At 34.8% G+C, this 18,745-nt stretch overlaps 2 protein-coding genes across 2 annotated transcripts in view; one reads left to right on the forward strand and one right to left on the reverse strand.

Annotated features, from left to right (window-relative positions):
• Positions 1–72: 72 nt before the first annotated feature.
• LOC101894493 (thiamine transporter 2) lies at positions 73–10,140 on the reverse strand. The gene is made up of 6 exons (XM_005182722.4): positions 8,863–10,140; positions 3,739–3,821; positions 3,353–3,654; positions 2,852–3,222; positions 545–786; positions 73–477 (listed from the first exon to the last, which is right to left on the reverse strand). The coding sequence occupies exons 1-6, from the start codon at positions 8,986–8,988 to the stop codon at positions 234–236; spliced, it is 1,368 nt and encodes a 455-aa protein (XP_005182779.1). The 5' UTR covers positions 8,989–10,140; the 3' UTR covers positions 73–233.
• Positions 10,141–12,542: 2,402 nt separating this feature from the next.
• Positions 12,543–18,745, forward strand: part of LOC101893878 (pneumococcal serine-rich repeat protein) — a 117,057-nt gene continuing 110,854 nt past the window's right edge. Inside the window, exons 1-2 of the mRNA XM_059123385.1 lie at positions 12,543–12,945; positions 14,388–14,928. The gene's annotated coding sequence lies outside the window, so the exon portion shown is untranslated. The remainder of the gene's footprint in view (positions 12,946–14,387; positions 14,929–18,745) is intronic.

Below are 18,745 nucleotides of genomic sequence, written 5' to 3' on the forward strand. Positions count from 1 at the left end.
TTAAAAACCCCCATATTTTTTTCACATATTATCGACAGCTTCATAATAAATCCACAAAAGAAATTCGCACTCTTTCCTTCTTCATTTGAAAAATAACTACTATTTATTGATTCATTCAACACATCTTCTCATATATCACATTTTAAAATTCAATGTCTTCAGTTTTGTTTTTTTCTTTTCTTTCGTTAAATTCTTAATTACTGCTGCTACTTCAAAAAATAACAATCCATCATCTAATCAACATTTTTTCTAAATTTCTTATAGAAATATTCACTAATAACAGCTATAAAATAAACTATACCAACGGCTATAAAATAAAACGCATATACTGTAAATTGTCCTTTTGTACTGAGTGCAAAACCATTTTCCGATATAACAACCAGTGTTAGGATGGTCTGGAATATTAATGCCAACATTGTGTTGATGCCGAAGACCAAACCGAAACTTTCTTCTTCCAGATAGCGGGCCACCTCAGCGCTATAGAGAAATGGATACGCAACAAAAATTAATAAAGAAAATATTCAAATTTTTCAGATGTACATACCCAGCCACTGTTATAATGAAACCATAGATGGCTCCAAATAGTATATAACCCGCATAGGATACATATATATTATATGTCCAACAGATCATTAAGACAGTGCCACCCTCAAGCATTGATAGGGCGGCCAATACCAGTAGACTTGTGTGTGATTGCAGGCGTCCAGCATGAATGTAACCAGCAAATAGGGCAAATAATGCCGCCAAGGCCGTGAAGGCAGCATCGACAGCTCCATTCCAGGAAACCTAGAAAGAGCGGAAGAGTAAAATAAAAAACAAACAATATATTGTTGTTCAAATAGACTAATATGTATGAGGGTTTTAAAAAATACCTATTTAAAATCTTCTATTCCAAGACGACCTTTAGAATGTATTTTCTTGTAAAAGAACCTTCCCAGATTTATATCTTTGGAGCCCTTTTTTTGCAGAGGACCTTTCTCAGAACATCCTTTCGTAGCGGAGTTTCTAGAGACACGTTTGTTTATAGAATATCTCTTCGAAGTGTTCATTCTGCTAAAACATTTATCATTCCAATGAGATCTTTTAAGGGGGATTCTTATAGAAGACCTACTAGAGGTCTTTCTGCAAAAAATGATTTCTAGAAACTTTTTCCGAAACAGATCTTTTTTAGTTTTTCTTTCCTGCTATCTGAGGGAAGAAATTGCCTTTTTTCTAATGAACATCTCCTTGAGAGGTTCTGTATTCTGTAGAAAACCTTTTTCACCGAAAGAGATCTTTAAGTTTTTTCTTGCAGAAGGCCTTAAAAAGTGGTCTATAGTTAGAAAACATTAAAAGTGGTCGATGGCAAGAAGGCATCAAGCGCCTTCTATAAAGAAAATGCCTTAAATGCCTTCAATGGAGCCTTGAAACTATCAATTCAAAAAGACTCGGATTTTCTATTCGCCAAAAATTTCTAAAGAAAATATTACCGATAACAGTATTTTCTTTTTGGAAATATTATCGATAACAACATTTTCTATGGAAAATATTCTCGATAACAATAATTTATATAGAAATGATTATCGATAACAATAATTTTTATAGAAAATATTGTCGATAACTATATTTTCTGTTGAAAATATTCTCGATAACTATATTTCCTATTGAAAATATTATCGACAACAATATTTCCTACTGAAAATATTATCGATAACAATATTTTCTACTGAAAATAATATAGATAAGAATAATTTCTATAGAAAATATTATCGATAACAATATTTTCTATAGAAAATATCATCGATAACAATATTTTCTATAGAAAATATCATCGATAACAATATTTTCTATAGAAAATATCATCGATAACAATATTTTCTATAGAAAATATCATCGATAACAATATTTTCTATAGAAAATATCATCGATAACAATATTTTCTATAGAAAATATCATCGATAACAATAATTTCTATAGAAAATATAATCGATAACAATATTTTCTATAGATAACAATATTTTCTTTAGAAAATGTTATCGATAACAATATTTTCTATAGAAAATATTATAGATAAAAATATTTTCTATAGAAAATATTATCGATAAAAATATTTTCTATGGAAAATATTATCGATAAAAATATTTTCTATAGAAAATATTATCGATAAAAAATATTTTCTATAGAAAATATTATCGATATTTTTTTTATAGAAAGAAAACATTATTTTCCATGGAAAATATCGATAACAATATCTTCTATAGAAAATATTATCAATAACGACATTTTCTATGGAAAATATTGTCGATAACAATATCTTCTATAGAAAATATTGTCGATAACAATATCTTCTATAGAAAATATTGTCGATAACAATATCTTCTATAGAAAATAATATCGATAACGATATTTTCTATAGAAAATATTACCGATAACAATATTTTCTATTGAAAATATAATCGATAACAATATTTTCTATTGAAAATATAATCGATAACAATATACCGATAACAATAAGTATACCTAGGATGGAAGGCTGTAAAGGCCTCAATAAACATTTGAAATGCATTGCTTGCTTGGACCAAATACTGAAAGTCTTCCAAAGTACTCTCATTTTTAGGAGTCACTTTTGAGTTGTTCTATTTCGAAATTCGCAAAGACTCCTAAAGGTTTGAGAATGTCTAGAAGATCTAAAAGGTCGGCTAGATGACTTCAAATTCCTCTATTTAAATTTGGAAGTTATTGCTTAATTGGACGACATATTGAAAGACCTTTAAAGGTCTCTTATTTATATTTGTTTCCTTTGCTTTCTTCTATTTCCGAAGTCTTCTCAGAAGACCCTTTTGAAGTGTTTTAAATGTCAACTTTTACTTACATCTGGATTTGGTTCAATATCTTTCCACATCAGCTGGACGTAAGAGATCACTTGCAAATAACCACACAAACCGACCGCATACCATATGGACCATTGTACCACTTTCAAGTTCGTATAGGCATTGGTAAAATGTTGCCACAGCAGTTTGGCGCCAATTGGGGTTTTTGTGACAATATTTGTTACCGAATTAAATTGAAATTTGTCTGTCGTTGTATCGCTAGTCTGTGATTTGCCATCTTCACAGGAACTACGTTCCAAAGAGTCCGTTGACTTGAGTGCAGGTACTTCTTGATTATTAACTTTACGATGAAAATATAAACTTTGATGGACCGGGGGTAGGGTAAAGGCCCACAATGTGGCTACGATTTGAGCTGAAAATGAAGGAAGGGAAAATTAAATTAGAAATGATTTTTGAAATTAATTTTCTGTAAGAATTCTAGAAATATCAAAAAGTATGGCAGATACTGAAAAAGGCAAAGTTGTTTTCCACCACTCACTCACCTCCCAGAGTAATGTAATTGAGGTCCCTGTAATCCATGAGATCAAAATATAAGAGGGCTTGTGCCATCAAACTGGCCACCAGTTTACCGGCAAATATTGCCGCCCGGGTATGTGACGTCACCCGGGGATAATATTTCTTATCAACTTTTGCATAAATATAGGTGTAATAGGCCACCTCAGCTGCCATATAAGTACCATAGAAGAATTCTAAGGTCATCAGAGCCTCTAGCGAGGTTGTCCACAACAGCATACTCCATACTATTATGCCGGTAACGCCGATTGTTATAATTAGAGGTTTGTATCTAAAATGAGGGAAATTATTAAATTTTATGATTTTTTTGCATTTATTTATGATTGTTGGTGTTGTTGTTGTTGTTTTAACTTACAGTAAAAAATCTGTTATAAGGAACACTACAATTAATTGTGCTAAGTACGAATATGTGCCCATAGGATAGACTTGACGATTCAACTGGAAAAAGATAAAACAAAAGAAAATTAATATTTAGGTTGAGTATAAAATTACAGATAGACTAGGTTAAAATAAGGAACCTCCTATGCAGAACACCCCAGAAATTCCTGACACATCTGAAAAAGTCTTATACTCCGAAAAAGACTTACTTATACTTCATCTAATCATCGCCCCTTTGTGGGGGAGGTACCAGAAGAAATGGTCCGACCTGTATTATCTTTATAACAGATATTTTGTAGATGGAAATTTTGAGATGTGCCAAATCTGAATGGAATCAGATGTTAATTTCGTGTTTTAGGTGCTTCATGAATATTCAAAACTTTGACCCTTTGTGGGAGAGGTACCAGAAGGAGTGAACCGATATATCCCAATATCACACCAGACCTTGGGTTAGTAAAAATATTGCGATGTGTGTAATTTGGAGAAAACCGGATGCTTATTTCGGATTTTATGATCGTTTTGGTTATTCAAAACTTTGACCCTTTGTGTGGGAGGTACCAGAAGGATTGGGTCGATCTCTACCATCTTTATAACAGATATTGTGTTGATGAAAATATTGAGATGTGCCAAGTCTGAATGGAATCGGATTTCAAATTCGCGTTTTATGAGCTTCAAGGATACTCAAAAAGTTGACCCTTTGTGAGAGGTACCAGAAGGAATGGGCCGATCTCTACCATCTTAATAACAGATCTTGTGTTGATGAAAATATTGAGATGTGCCAAGTCTGAATGGAATCGGATATTAGTTTTGTGTTTTATGAGCTTCATGGGCGTTCAAAATTTTGACCCTTTGTTGCGGAGATACCAGAAGGAGTAGACCTATATATTCCATTTTCACACTAGACCTTGGGTTAGTAAAAATATTGTGATGTCTGTAATTTGAAGACAATCGGACCCTTACATCACATCTTATAAGTGTTATAATTATTCAAAATGTTGACCCTTTGTGGGGCAGGTACTTGATGGAGTTGACCGATTTTGTCCATTATCGCACCTGTCCTAGCACTAATAAAAATATTAGGATTTGCAAAGTTAGAGCAAAATTGGATTATCCTATCTCTTTCTGTACCGTAAATTATTTTCTTAGAAAATGTTGACATTTTGTGGGGGATGTACCAGAAGGAGTGGACCGATATTACTCATATTCGACCACAATCTAAGTTTGACAATAATATTACGATGTACCAAGTTCGAATCAAATCGGATACTCCCTTCAAGAGTTATTGGGCCCACCAGCAAGCCAGACAGGCAGACAGACGGACGGACATCGCTAGATTGACTCCAAATGCCCTGAAACGGATTTGGTTCAAAGAGACCTAGGATCTACAACCGTGAGGCATGTTTTGGCCGTATCAAATAATATAGGGTGTATTTTATTTGATACGGCCAAAATATGCCTCCTCCTCTTCAATGTTGCCATGCTGCCCCATTTAGAAAACAAACATCCTAATTATAAATTGAATTATTGACATAGTCACTGGGAATATTTCATTTTTTTTTAACTAATCTGACGGAGCAATGTTTGCGAAACCCAAACACAAAAATCTACAGTCTGATGATGATAATGTGATTAATTTATATGAGGTATTTCTCCTTCAATGCATCTTACTTTTATATTGATATAATACAAAATAGGCAATAATTGCATGTGTATTCAAAAGTTGAATAACTTATCAGATGTCGGGTAATACAATCATATAAATGCGTATTTTTTACCATGCATTTAATGGGTATATCATCAGCAAATATGGCTGGCAAAATTTTGATTGATTTTTTTCTTTTTTAGCCAAAAATAGAATCTTGTAAAAGCTTGATTTATCGCCAAATCGGAAAACTACCCACACTTTTCAACAAAAATAGAAACTTTATTTATGGCCAAATCGGAAAACTACCCACTGACATCCCAAAATATCAAATTTTAAATCCGGTTTTTAACTAAAAAGTGAACATTCCTTGAATATTTTTTACGAGGAGTTAAAATGCCTCCCTGAGAGCTCGGAAACCGAAAATTCATCTGTTTTGGTTGAAAAGTAGAGCCGAGAACCTCGAAATTTTAAATCAGGGATTTACATTTATGGGGTCTATACTAAAAAATTAACCTTCCATGAATATTTTTTTGCGAGGAGTTAAAATGTCCCCTGAGAGCTCGAAAGCTCAAAATACATGTGTTTTTTGGTTAAAAAATAGAGCCGAGACCCTTAAAATACCGAAAATCAGGAGGTATTGTGATATGGTGCCTATACCAAAAAGTGGACCGAAATTGAATATTTTTGCGAGGAGTAAATGAAACTACAAACAACCCAAAACGTCGAATGACAGCTGTTTTGGTTGGAATTCGGGGCCGAAACCTTTAAAACACCGGAAATACTAAGGTACCATTATATCTTATACTTATATCCAACAGCGGAGCTACAGGGTGAGATGAAAAACTGCAACCATCTTCAGAATGCTGTCATTTTTAAGCCACTCGTCCAACAGCAGTTAAAATTATTCCAGAGACAGCTCATTATATTGTTTACAAGCGCACAAAAGCATTTTGGTGAGAATTTTCCAGAAAAAAAGTTATTCGTGATGGAATTCAAGCGTGATAGTGTGATTTCTTTATATTTGGCTGGCGAACCATAAGTGGCTATCGTTAGAGCACTCCGGCATTTAAATGTGAATAAATCTTTTGTGTCTCGTACCATCTCTCTTTACCGTGATAATGGTAGCGTAGACCGACATCAAGGAAGAAAACGGCAACATCAGCAGAAATGGTTCGAAAAGTAAAGAGGCGACTTGATCGAAACCCGCGTTGCAGTGGCCGAAAAATGGCTCGTGAGCTGAACATATCGCAATATTCCATTCGGCAGCTATTGAAAAATGAGCTCGGGGTAAAGTCATTGAAATTCCAAAAAGTGCAAGAACTTAGACCGCAAAGGAAAGAAACAAGACTCAAAAGAGCTAAAGAGTTGCTTCGCTTGGCTTGGCTTGGCTTGACTCAAAAGACCTAAAGAGTTGAAGGCGGTGAACTGCTGAATTTGGTTTTCTCTCTCTCCCCGGTGAGAAAACATTCGTTGTCCAGCAGATTGTAAACAATCAAAATGATCGTCGTGTTTACTTGCCAAAGAGGTCAGCTGAAAATGTGCACCTTCGGCTGGCCACCAGAACTCAAGCGCCCGTCATGGTGATGGTGTAGGCCGACATAACAGCCAATGGCCGCTCTCCGCTCGTATTAATCGACCGTGGCATCAGAATAAATGCCGAATATTATCGCGAAAAAAATATTCTGGAGGTTATAATAAAGCCTTGGACACGCAAACATTTTGTCCGCAAACCTTGGATATTCCAAAATGACTCAGCATCTTTGCACTCAACACGCGCCACCAAAGAATGGTTCGGTTGGCCACCAGAACTCAAGCGTCGGCCATGGTTGTTGTTGTTATATCAGAGTATATGCAAGTGTTTGCGATCTGCTAATCTGGTTCCAGCTTCAGGTTCAGAAATTCGGCTATTTCAGTGGGCTGTAGCCAGAGATCTTCTGGAGTGAGTTGGGTAGATTTGCCTGTGCAATTAAAGATGTACATTTTTGTGCCGGCCATGGTGATGGTGTGGGCCGCTTAAACAGCCAATGGTCGCTCTCGGCTCGTATTAATCGACCGTGGCAACAGAATAAATGCCGAATATTTTCGCGAAAATATTCTGGAAGGTGTATTAAAGCCTTGGGCACGCAAACATTTTGGCCGCAGACCTTGGACATTCCAACAGAACTCAGCATCACCGCACTCAGCACGCGCCACCCAAGGAATGGTTACAAAATGAGGTTCCTCGCTTCATTTCCAGCCCACAATGACCACCAAAATCTCCGGATACCAATCCGTTGGACTATTGTGTCTGGAGTATTTTAGGAAGCAAGGTTGTCACTAAAAAATACCAAAGTGTCGATCACCTCAAGCAAGCGCTTCACCGGGAATGGGACAATATACCGCAGAGCAACATTCGGGCAGCGTGTGACGGTTTCATTGGCCGTTTGAAGGTCATAATTCGTGCCAAAGGTGACCAATTCGAACAAATCTAAACTTATTCTTAAATTTGATGTTATTTCCGACATTTTGGCGTTTGACTTTGTTGCAATTTTTTTTATCTCATCCTGTATATCTGAACCGATTTTCACTAAATTTGATATATTTTCTTCTAAACTGAATTCGGTTGGATGTGCTAAAATTCAAGTCATATGAACTTATTTTGGCCATTTGGTGCACAATTAACCCAAAATCGATTGAAGATATATGGGAGCTAAATCCTATCCGATTATCACCAATTTCAATAGGATTTGTCCTTGGGCCACAGAAATATTGTTTGGAAAATGTCATCTAAATCGGATAATAAATGCGACCTGCATAACGGATAATAAATGCGAACTGCTTTTTGTTCGCTAAAAAACGTGGACAGACGGACTGACATGCATAAATCCACTCAGTAAGTGATTCTAGGAAGATCCTCAAAAGTACCCATGGGTCTATCGCTCTCGCTTCCTTCTCTATGTTACAAACATATGCACAAAGACTATGTGGTGTAGGGTATAAAAAAGTTAATGACAGCCTAAACAAACAAACTCCTAAGTTCCTTATACTCTCAGTCAAAAGTCGTAGCTAACTTTGGTAAAATGGCTAAGCCGATTTTAATTGCTTGAAATTCCACTAATGTATGTTTGGTTTCCCACTCTGAGCTTCATGCTGACAAGATTGAATCATCAGGATTTAGATCTATATACGTTTGCATTCTGAAAACCCCGATTATCCCTAAGAAGGCTTTCTTTAATAAGACAAGAATATATCTTCATCGGAGCTATATTGTAACCCACACCGGTGTTAATATCGGGTTTGTTAGCCATTACCCCATTTTTTTTTTTCAAAATTCCACAAATAAGTCCTGATGCTTTCTTCCTTATTACCCATTATCTAAATTTATAGGCGGCACTACCTTATTTCCAATAGAAAAATATTTGAAAAATTAATTTCCACTATTCTTATCAAAAGTTAAAAATCAAATACTCCACTTACCTCATCTTCCGTTACATTACGCCATGGTCCAGCCAAAAATTCCGTAATATAGGGTTCGGATGGTCGCAGTTCACGTACAAATCCAAAGATACACAATAGACCGGATATTTTCTTCCACTCCAACATCTTGAGGCGATCTTCGAAACTGGTCGTTTGTGCTTTGTCAATCAATTATTAACTACTAAAGGGTTGGGATTTGTTTGGTGTTTGTTGTGTGTGTGTTTGGGTGTATGGGGTTCGCTTTAGTTTCTTCTTTTTGAAATTTTAATTGATTACAAACGGAAAAAATAGAATTTCATAACGGCCAATAAGACGAAATATGAAAATAAAGCAGCGGGCGAAGGCGACAGCAACGGCTGGCTATTGCCACAAAAGAACTGGAAGATCTAATGCACTTGACACTTGTTTATTTAGCAAGTTAATGTGAACTTTTATGGGGGTAAGTATATGTTCCTTTTGTTGTTGTTGCTGGTTATCACCTTCCCGAACCTAATACAATTTGGTGTGTGCTAAAAGCGGCGGGAATCATTTGTCACGGTGTGTTTTTCTTTTAACATTGACTAGCTTGAATTTCTCATAAGACCCAAATAGTTGGTCTTAATAACACCAACACCCACCGACGGAAAGATACTGCCGCCAAGTGGTTTCCTTTCCTTTACTTATTTTTGTTGCTCGGAGACTTGCAAACTCTTTAGCTTAGTTACTTATCTAATCGTTTGTTGTTTTTATTGTTGTTGTCTTAGTCGGTCGTTTGTACAATTGCTTGGCTATTAATCGGCGGCGTAGCAGACGACGAGTTGTATGGCCATATATTATATTCTTAACTTTTTTTCGGTTATAAACAATACCGATTTCACGTGAATCTTTTTAATAAATTCGTGTAGAGATATGTAACCTTTATTGTTGTTGTTCCAGTTATTAATCGCTGCATCATTTTTGTTGTGGAATACTTGATTTGCAGACTTTTTGATTGATTATCATCATCCTCATCATCAGATATCACGCGTTTTCCCTCCTTTCCATTTTCAATGTCATCGGTTCATTTATTATTTGCCAGCTTCTTAAAGAGTTAACACCAATAGAATATAAATGACAATCTATTGCAAATATTGAAGTAAATTCAAAACAATTTAATTTTGGCCACACAATTCATCAAAATAAACTCAATTAATTAGGATATTTATTAATTTAAAAGAATATATATCAATCAGTCTTATTTGGCAAATGAGAGAAAAAAAACGATCAAAACAAACTGCCTGCTTGTTATGACATGCGACGTACCATGCCTGTCGTTGTAGGCTTTGTTGTTGCTGTACAAAAAAATTACAGCCATATGATTTTAAGTGTTGCCAATGTGCCACCGAAATTCTTATAAGATTCATGTCACCTAGGTCTGAAGTAGAGTACACACTATCAATTACATTAGTTTGAAGACTCATTCCATGGTAGAAGAATATAGATAGACGCATGGTACAAAGAATTCAAGGTAGGGCAGAACTACCATATGATTTAATTTTTTTAATTTTTCTGGGTTAATATGTCAACTTCATTTGCTTATGTGTGTGTCTTCTTTTCAATAATAAAAAATTGTTCAGAAAATATTCAAATTCGGGTGTTTTCAAAATGCTTATTGCAACGAATGCATCGACAAAATTTACAGTTTTTGTCGCGAAATAAACCATAAAAGATATGTAGAACATGATATTGAAAAAAAATGTTGACCATTCATTCAGTTTTCGCGGTTTTAAATTATTTGTTCAAAATCAATGCAACAAGTTGTTTGCTTTTTTATTGTTTTGATAGTAATTCTGATATTACAAGCCAAACAGGTAGACCTCTATACTTGCAATTTTTTCAAAGTTGGCCTACCTTCTCTTCATTGTACCATGGATAGACGCGTCGACACAGCTGCTGAGACAATGAAATGTCAAACCAATTTTAAAATTAAAAAAATGGACCAAAAAGTATTTAAATTTGTAAATATTTTCGAAAACGTTTATTATAATAACCTCACAAACAAATAAAAATCTACTTATATTTGAAAAGACATTTAAAATATTTTGACATATCAATGTTCCCAAGTACATCTACCTGTACTCTTCTACCATGCATTATACCATCCATCCATGGTAATCGCTGTTGGGACAATGAGCTGTCAAAGCAATTTAAAAATTGAATATTTTGAATGAGAAATTATTCAAATTCGTTAAAATTTTTGAAAATTGCGTATCATAACAACCTTCTATTGGTGTGCAGGGTGAAGAGTTGTTTCGCTTGGCCGAAAGTGGTGAACTGCAGAATTAGGTTTTCTCCGATGACGTTGTCCAGCAGAGCAAGGTTGGCACTAAAAAGAATCAAAGTGTCGATCACCTCAAGCATGCGCTTTGCCGGGAATGGGCCAAAATACGGCAGAGCAACATTTGGGCAGCGTGTGCCGGTGTCATTTGCCGTTTGAAGGCCATAATTCGTGCCATAGGTGACCTATTAGAATAAATCTAAACTCATTCTAAAATTTGATGCTATTTCCGACATTTTTTGCTTTCATTCAATAAAATTTAAAAAATGTAAAAATTATGGCTCATGACTTTGTTGCAGTTTTTTATACACCCTGTATAATAATCAGAAATGGGAATCTTTTTCCAACGTTTGGGAATATTAATATGCCAGTGTTGCAAAAACGTTTTGTCAAAAATAAGTAGATTTTTATATGTTTTCTTATAAATCTCAAAAATTGGAGGTAGTTATAATATGCATTTTTCAAAAAGTTTCACAATTTTCAATAATTTTTCATTCAACATTTTCACTTTTTGAAAATTGGTTTGACAGTTCATTGTCCCAGCTGGTGTGTCCTGTATTCCTTCTACCATGCTTTTTTCTATGCATTGACATTTGACAAGGAAAATTACAGAAAATGCAGAGATGGATATGTCTATTTGAAATGACTTTATGTTTATGTTATTCCCAGCTCTGCATTTTTTGTAATTTTCCTTGCCAAATTTTTATGCATAAAAAACAGTTCCCATCTCTGCTTTCGTGTGTACACAATGGATTTATGAATAAAGATTTTGACAATGATTAAATGCATAAATTTAAAAAAAAATGTAAACATATTTATTTATTTATTTATATTCAATTAACACAGTTACCTAGCCCCTAGGGCCATGGACGGTTCCAAAAACTTCTATACATAACTACTCTAATATGATAACATGACTACACCTTCTTCATTCTACCATGATTTTACCATGGTCCTCATGCCTACACAGAAGAGCCCGCATCAATTGGCGCATTGGAAGACAAAATTTAAGCATTTATTTGTGAGATATCGGCCAAATTAGATTAGGTGGATAAATAATTTAAGGCACATTTGCTGTTGCTGAAATAATCTTAAAATATTCAATTATATGGACTTTACTATAAATATTCCATGCATTTTTCTGAATTTTATGTTTTTCAGCCTAGAATAGCTTTATTTTACCTCCCGTTATTGTACCATGATGTAACCGTTCAACAAAATATCAAATGTCATCAATTCTAGGTGATTAACAAAATCCCCGGGTTATCATTTTAATGCGATTTAGCAGAGACCCCATTGAAACTATCGATAATTTCGAGAAAAGGAAAATATCGTTAATATCAATTAGACTATCGATTGTTTGCCAGCCCTAGTTCATTATTGAAACAAATCTTCTCGAGGAAGGTTGTCGTTCTCGGAACGCTGTTTTGTTTCTTGTACGGGACTTGTAACTTGTGTGTGAAAGAAAAATAAATACACAAGAAACTACAGCAAATAAGAAAAAAAACATCCAGTGTGTAGTAAAATAATTTCAAGAAGGAAAACAACAAAAAATAAGCGAATTTTTAAACGAAAAACAAAATCATTTACGAATTTGAAGTGTAACGAAATGGCAAAACCATCGTTTTTCTTTTCTTCTTAAAAAAAAATATATGTAATGTGAAAAAAAGAGGAAAGAAAGAAAGAAAAATAAAATATGTAAAAAAGCTACTACCTACAAGAAATGAAATCCAATTGAAAATCCTTTACCAAGAAGCTGAAAATAAAAGAAGTGTGTGTTGTGTGAGGTATTGAGAGAAGTTCGTTCGTTCGTTTTTTCTCATTTTTTTTCATATATATTTATTGATATGGAAAAGAGTGTGTGTGTTGCTATTTTAATGCTGCCTGCGTGAGCTAAAGAAGAAGAAAAAAAAAAATGATTGTCGAGATTTTTTTACGTCGCTGGCTTTTAGTAAAAATACACCGAAATGAATTGATAGATTTTATTCTAGTGGAAAACTTTGTGTGTATGTTGTGCAGAAAAGGAAGTATGTAAAACAAAAAAAAAAAAAAAAATGAAAGGAGAAAAAAAATAACATGAGTGCTTAGAATGTGTGGCTATTTTTTTTTCTTTCACTAGATGTTGTTGGTTAAAAGGGTGGCGGGCGGCGACACGACTAATATACGAATTGACTGACTAGAGAAGTTCTTCGTTAAAGAATGAGCTTGTTTAGTTGTGGGTGAGTGCCGCCGATTGCCTATAACAACAAAACAAATGCCGCAAGAAAATATTTGTGGGTAAGGCAGGCAGGCAGACAAACGTACGTACGTTTGCTGTGTTGTTGTTGGTGGGTGGGAGGAGGAGGGTATTTGGCTGGATCGTTCGTTGATTCGTGTATTTTGGAAATACAAAAATTTGCTCACTTCACAATTTTCTTGAATGAATGAATGAAAATGTTCTCGGCACTAAAACCAGCCAAGCAGCAAGCTATACAAAAGCTTCATTATGACGCTTTTGCTGTTGTTGTTGGTGCTGTTGATTGTGTATAGCCCGTTCTCACTGCTGGCTGGTCTGATGTGTGTGTGTGTGGCTGCCTGGCCTTTATTGTTTGTGTTGCTAGATATGATGATGGGAGTAAGCTCTATACACCTATGTGTATATACAACATTTTTATTTGTATTATACATACATAGGATTTTATATATGTAGGTATATGCATGTATGTTCCCATGTAACTTGGAATTATTTTTGTAAGAATAATAATAATAACGTGAAGAGGCTGCATTGGCGACGCAAGACGATGTCTAGTTGTGTGCATGCATATTCAAACTCTTTATTTTTATGCTCTCCCTCCCCCTTTAACATTACCTGTGCTCCATTTGCTTGGGGCCCACTTCTCTCTCTCTCACTACCTGCCTCGTGTATGTTTTTGCTCTCACTCTCCCAGTACATTACACACATACGTCAACAATGACCATGTTGTCGTTGTTGAACAACAACGACGACGACGTCGTTGTATGACACTGCTGCCGCCGCCGTCGCCGCCACCCACCCTTGACTCTGGGCTCCACACATCATCATTACCATCGTCGTCGTCGTCGTAGTCAACAACAACATATACTCGCGCAATACAACATGAACACGGTGCTTCGTTCATACACTCGTCGTTGTTTCGTCGTCGCGGCTTCTTCTTCTACTTCGTCGTCTTGTCAAATAAATTTCATTTAATTTCTGTTTTTCTTTTCTCAGTACAAATGTGTGCCTGCTGCTGCTCTTTCCGTCTGTCCGACTGACGACTGCCTGCATTTGTATCCAATAAGAAGAAATTTGCAAAAATTGCACTTTTTTCTTGCACATTCTAAACGAGCGAGCCAGAGTCAGTCAGAGTGGAGGAGTAAAATGAAAATGGAAAAATTGCACAAAAATCGTTGAGAAAACGGAAAATAATAAAACGGAAAATTGTGTAATAACAAATTGTGAAGAATTTTTCAAAGTGATGATGATGCTGTTGTGAAGAAAAAAATGTTTAAAAAAATGTATAATTAAAAGCAAAGAATAGCAAATTGAAAAAATAAACCACAAGAAAAGAGTAAAGTGAAGAAGAATTAAACACCACAGCAAGATACAATAACAACAAGCAGAAAAAAAAACTAATTTTTCTAAAGGTATTTGATTAATTGCACGACGGAGTTCAACTGGCTGTAAAAATAGAAATCCTGCAATTATTTGTATTTTGTTGCTGCTATCCATACTTTTGCGGTGCTGTTGGCTGTCCAGTTTCTAGAAAAAGGTTAGTGAATTTTTGCCCATCAACAAAAAAAAATGTGAAAAGATTAAGTAACAATTATTAGAATAAATTTCTTTTTTTTTTTTTGCAAAAAAATACACTATCCCATCCATCTAACAAGGGTTACCAACACCGCCCAACAAACACTTACAGGAATTACAACAAAAAAAAGTGTACCTTGTGTTCCTAGTGTAAACAAGCGGCGGCGGCATGGTTTGTTTACCTTGCCCGGCCCCCCGTTTTCCTTTGCAAAACATGGGTGGCATGGCAACCCTGGCATCTGCGCTGCGCTATGTTTTTCTTGTTGATGAAACGTTTTTATGTGTTGGCTGAGAGCAGTGCGGTGCGGTGGAGTGTGTGTGTTTGTGTGTATTATTTCATTCATATACACGCACAGTCAACCAGGCAGTCTCTTGCTTGCGTTGGGTTTTTTTTCTGCCTGATGATTGTTTTTGTTATTATTATTATTTCTCGTCGTCTTATTGATGGCTCGCGTGTATTCATTTGAGAGTGTGTGTGCAAGTGTGTGTTTTTGATTTTGTGTATATGTTTTTGTTTTTTTTTTCTCTGCTCAGAGCGCGCACCATCACCCAGCCCTCACTTGGTAACACTTGTCGTCTCACCGTACGCGGCACCGTTCACATTTACGTTATGCATCTTCGGCGCGGCAAACACCAAACGAGGAACAAATAAACATCATAGCTGCGACAGTAGAAAAATATGAAATTATACAAAAAAAAAAAAAAATAATCAAAATGTTGAATATGTAGATGTTTTTTATGGGCTTTGATTGATTTTCATCGAAATGAAATACAACAATGTCTCTCGCTCTCATTATGATGTTGTTCTGTATTTCTCCATTACAAATAAAGGGGGATATAGTGTTGACAATTTTGCGTTTATTTTCACAGATGACCATTTTTTTGGTGAACGGAAATTAAGTGCTTTTTGTTAATTTTAAAAATCCTACGGCTTTTTTATTGTCATGTTGATAGTTTTTAATAAGAATTAACATTTTGCGTTATTATTTGTGCGTACTTAACAAAAAAGAAATATGTATTAAGAGTGAAATTCGCCGAAGTAAAACTTAAAATATAAAAATGGAGAAAATTTTTCTATTTTAAGTTTTACTACCAGTTTTTTCGGGTACAACGCTAACACTTATCAGGGAAAGTATCTCAAAAATGGTTTTTGATTTTTACATATTCCGGAATAGATCTTATAATATACCTCAGGAAAAAAATCCATTAAAATCTGAGGGTTATTGAAATTTTTGATTAAATGAATTCAAACCCGTATTTATAAAACCTTGTGATTAAAAAATAAGCGTCGCTTTTAGTAAAAAACTTCCCTTGTGAAATTTTGTTTAGATTTCAGACAGACTTGCATAAAACCACCATTCTCTCGACTGGAGCTGAATAAGGGCTATTCGAATGCGCCCCTATGCTATTGCCACAGGCTAGCAGGTCCAAGGACCTCGAAATAACTTCTATCCTATGGTCTCTATAGATCGGTGGTACTTCGAAAGTAGTTCTATGCCTTGAGAAACCAAGCTAAAACCAAATCGATTGAAAAAAAGAACATCAAAAAAAGTTCGCTAAAAAAATCACCATTTAAAACAATCGGAGCTCAATATTCGAACGAATTCCATTTTTTCATTTTCATTTTTGAAAAAAATAAATAAAAAAAACTGTGTGAACTGTTGAAACAAAAAGGATAGCAGCTAAAAAATCACCAATTAAAAAAATCAGAATTTAATATTTGAGCGAATTCCATTTTTGTCATTGATTTCGGTTGGATATTGCAGTACAAATCGATGTCTTGCTACAGGTGTTGTTATCTAATGCGAGATTCAAATAAACAAATTTGAAAGCATTCTGCTGTAAACCAAAACCATCAAAGTTAAAAATATCGGAAGGTGCTGGCATAATCTTTTTTCACAGACCGCATGACCCATTGCAAAATCTGCGTACCGAATTTTTCCGTTGAAAAAAAAAATGGGCCAAAATAATCACAATATTGGAAATCAGAAGTACCGAGGTAGACGTTAGTGTTTTTAAGCAGTTAAAGAACGCGAAATTATTCAAAAATGAACCATTTCGGAAAATTATCTAAAAATGGACCATTTCGGAAGTGCCCCTCTAAATTTTTAAATTTTTGGTTTTGTCACAAGCAGAAAAATTTCCAATGAGTTGAAATCAAATAATTTTGAAAATGCACTAAAGTGGCCAAAATCATCAAAATATTGAAAATCAGGATACCGACGTAGACCGGAATAGCGCTCCAGCCCAACAGCCAAAAAATTTTGTGTTTTCAAGCAAAATGTTCTGTAATTATCTAAAAATTTTCCCTATGAGTTGAAATTAAAACATTTCGAAAATGCACGAAAGCTTTTAAAAAATTTTATAAAAACCAAGTCAAAAATTAATACCTTTGAATACGAACCATTCGAGTATATTTTTACAAAAACTGGTTGTTGTTTAATCTATCACCGACTTAGCCAGGGGCACGGGCCTTCTCCGAAATGACAATTTTTTTTAGATATTTTTAGGGCATTCTTCTTAAAAATCTCATTTTTAGTTCGATGGGTAGGATTTGTCTTTGCCATATCCTATAACAGTTCATTTTCAAATAATTATTATTCCCTCCCAAAATTCCTCAGCACTTTCACCATTTGATTCTGGCGTTTTTAATGCAAAAACTCATTAAAACTTTTTTTTTTTTGGCATTTTTTGAGTTGGCATTACCGTTTTTGCATAAACAGAGATTAATCATGCAGAACTTAAAAATAAACCGAAAAAATAGAAATGCTCTTGCGATTTTCAAAATAATGATGTTTTTATATGGCTTGTCCGAATATCAATCAAGTGATTGGAAAAATAAATTTATCCCTCAAATCAAAGCAAATTTTATCGAGATCGGTTCAGATATGGATATAGCTCCCATATATACCTTCGTCCGATTTGAGTTTGATTGTATACCAAACGTGTAATATTAGCCCAAATGGGAAGGAATTTGGCACTTATCACCAAATTGATCCGAGAAACAAGTATGTCAAATTTGGAGAAATTCGGTTCAGATATAGCTATAGCTCCCATATATGTATATTGTTCATCCGATTTGTTACATTTTTTACCTTTTATTTGTTATGTGAAGCTCAGCTAAATATGGAAGAGGTGTAGTGTATCATAAAGTCATTACCTCTACTTCTTCTCATTTATAATTATTTTGTCTTAAGTTATTGCCCACCACTACTTTCTAGGCATTTTTTCCCATTTATTTTATTTTGGCGTTTTCTATGCATAAACATGTCAAAATCACGTTCCATTGAGTTGACATCACATGTTCCATGACACTAGTCATTTGTAGTGGTTTATTTCCATTCGGTTACAATGTTGTGGTAACTGAGATAAATCCACCTGTTGCAAATATTTTTAATCTGTCCTTTATACTTCAATATATTTATATTAAATTTGTCTTTGTTGTGTCCGCAAATCTTTTAATTTATGAATAATTTGTCTTTATTTATTGCCCTTTCCAAATTCCCTAGTAATTTTCTCCATTTATTAAATTGTGGCGTTTTTTATGCAAAAATATCGAAAAATTGCATTTCGCGTTTTTTTTGAGTTGGCATCACTTGTTGCATCACACCAGTCATTTGTAGTGGCCCGTTTGTTTCCATTTGTTGGGGACTGCGTTGAGAGTACGTGAGAGTAGTCTCTGCTCTAATGTGTGAGAACAAAAATAATGAGCACTGAGTGTTGTTGCCGCTGTTGCCTCCTCTGCTCTGCTCTCCTCTTCGACATTGTAACAAAACGTC

Source organism: Musca domestica, unplaced genomic scaffold (assembly GCF_030504385.1).
Source record: "Musca domestica strain aabys unplaced genomic scaffold, Musca_domestica.polishedcontigs.V.1.1 24, whole genome shotgun sequence".
Lineage (NCBI taxonomy): Eukaryota > Metazoa > Arthropoda > Insecta > Diptera > Muscidae > Musca > Musca domestica.

Excerpts from the sequence above, each read along its gene's own strand:
- LOC101894493 (XM_005182722.4), bottom strand. The coding sequence starts at position 8,988 with ATGTTGGAGTGGAAGAAAATATCCGGTCTATTGTGTATCTTTGGATTT. Across the intron at positions 3,655-3,738 it reads CTTATAACAGATTTTTTACT|ATACAAACCTCTAATTATAA; the intron begins GTAAGTTAAAAC and ends CCCTCATTTTAG. Across the intron at positions 3,223-3,352 it reads CAATTACATTACTCTGGGAG|CTCAAATCGTAGCCACATTG; the intron begins GTGAGTGAGTGG and ends CTTCATTTTCAG.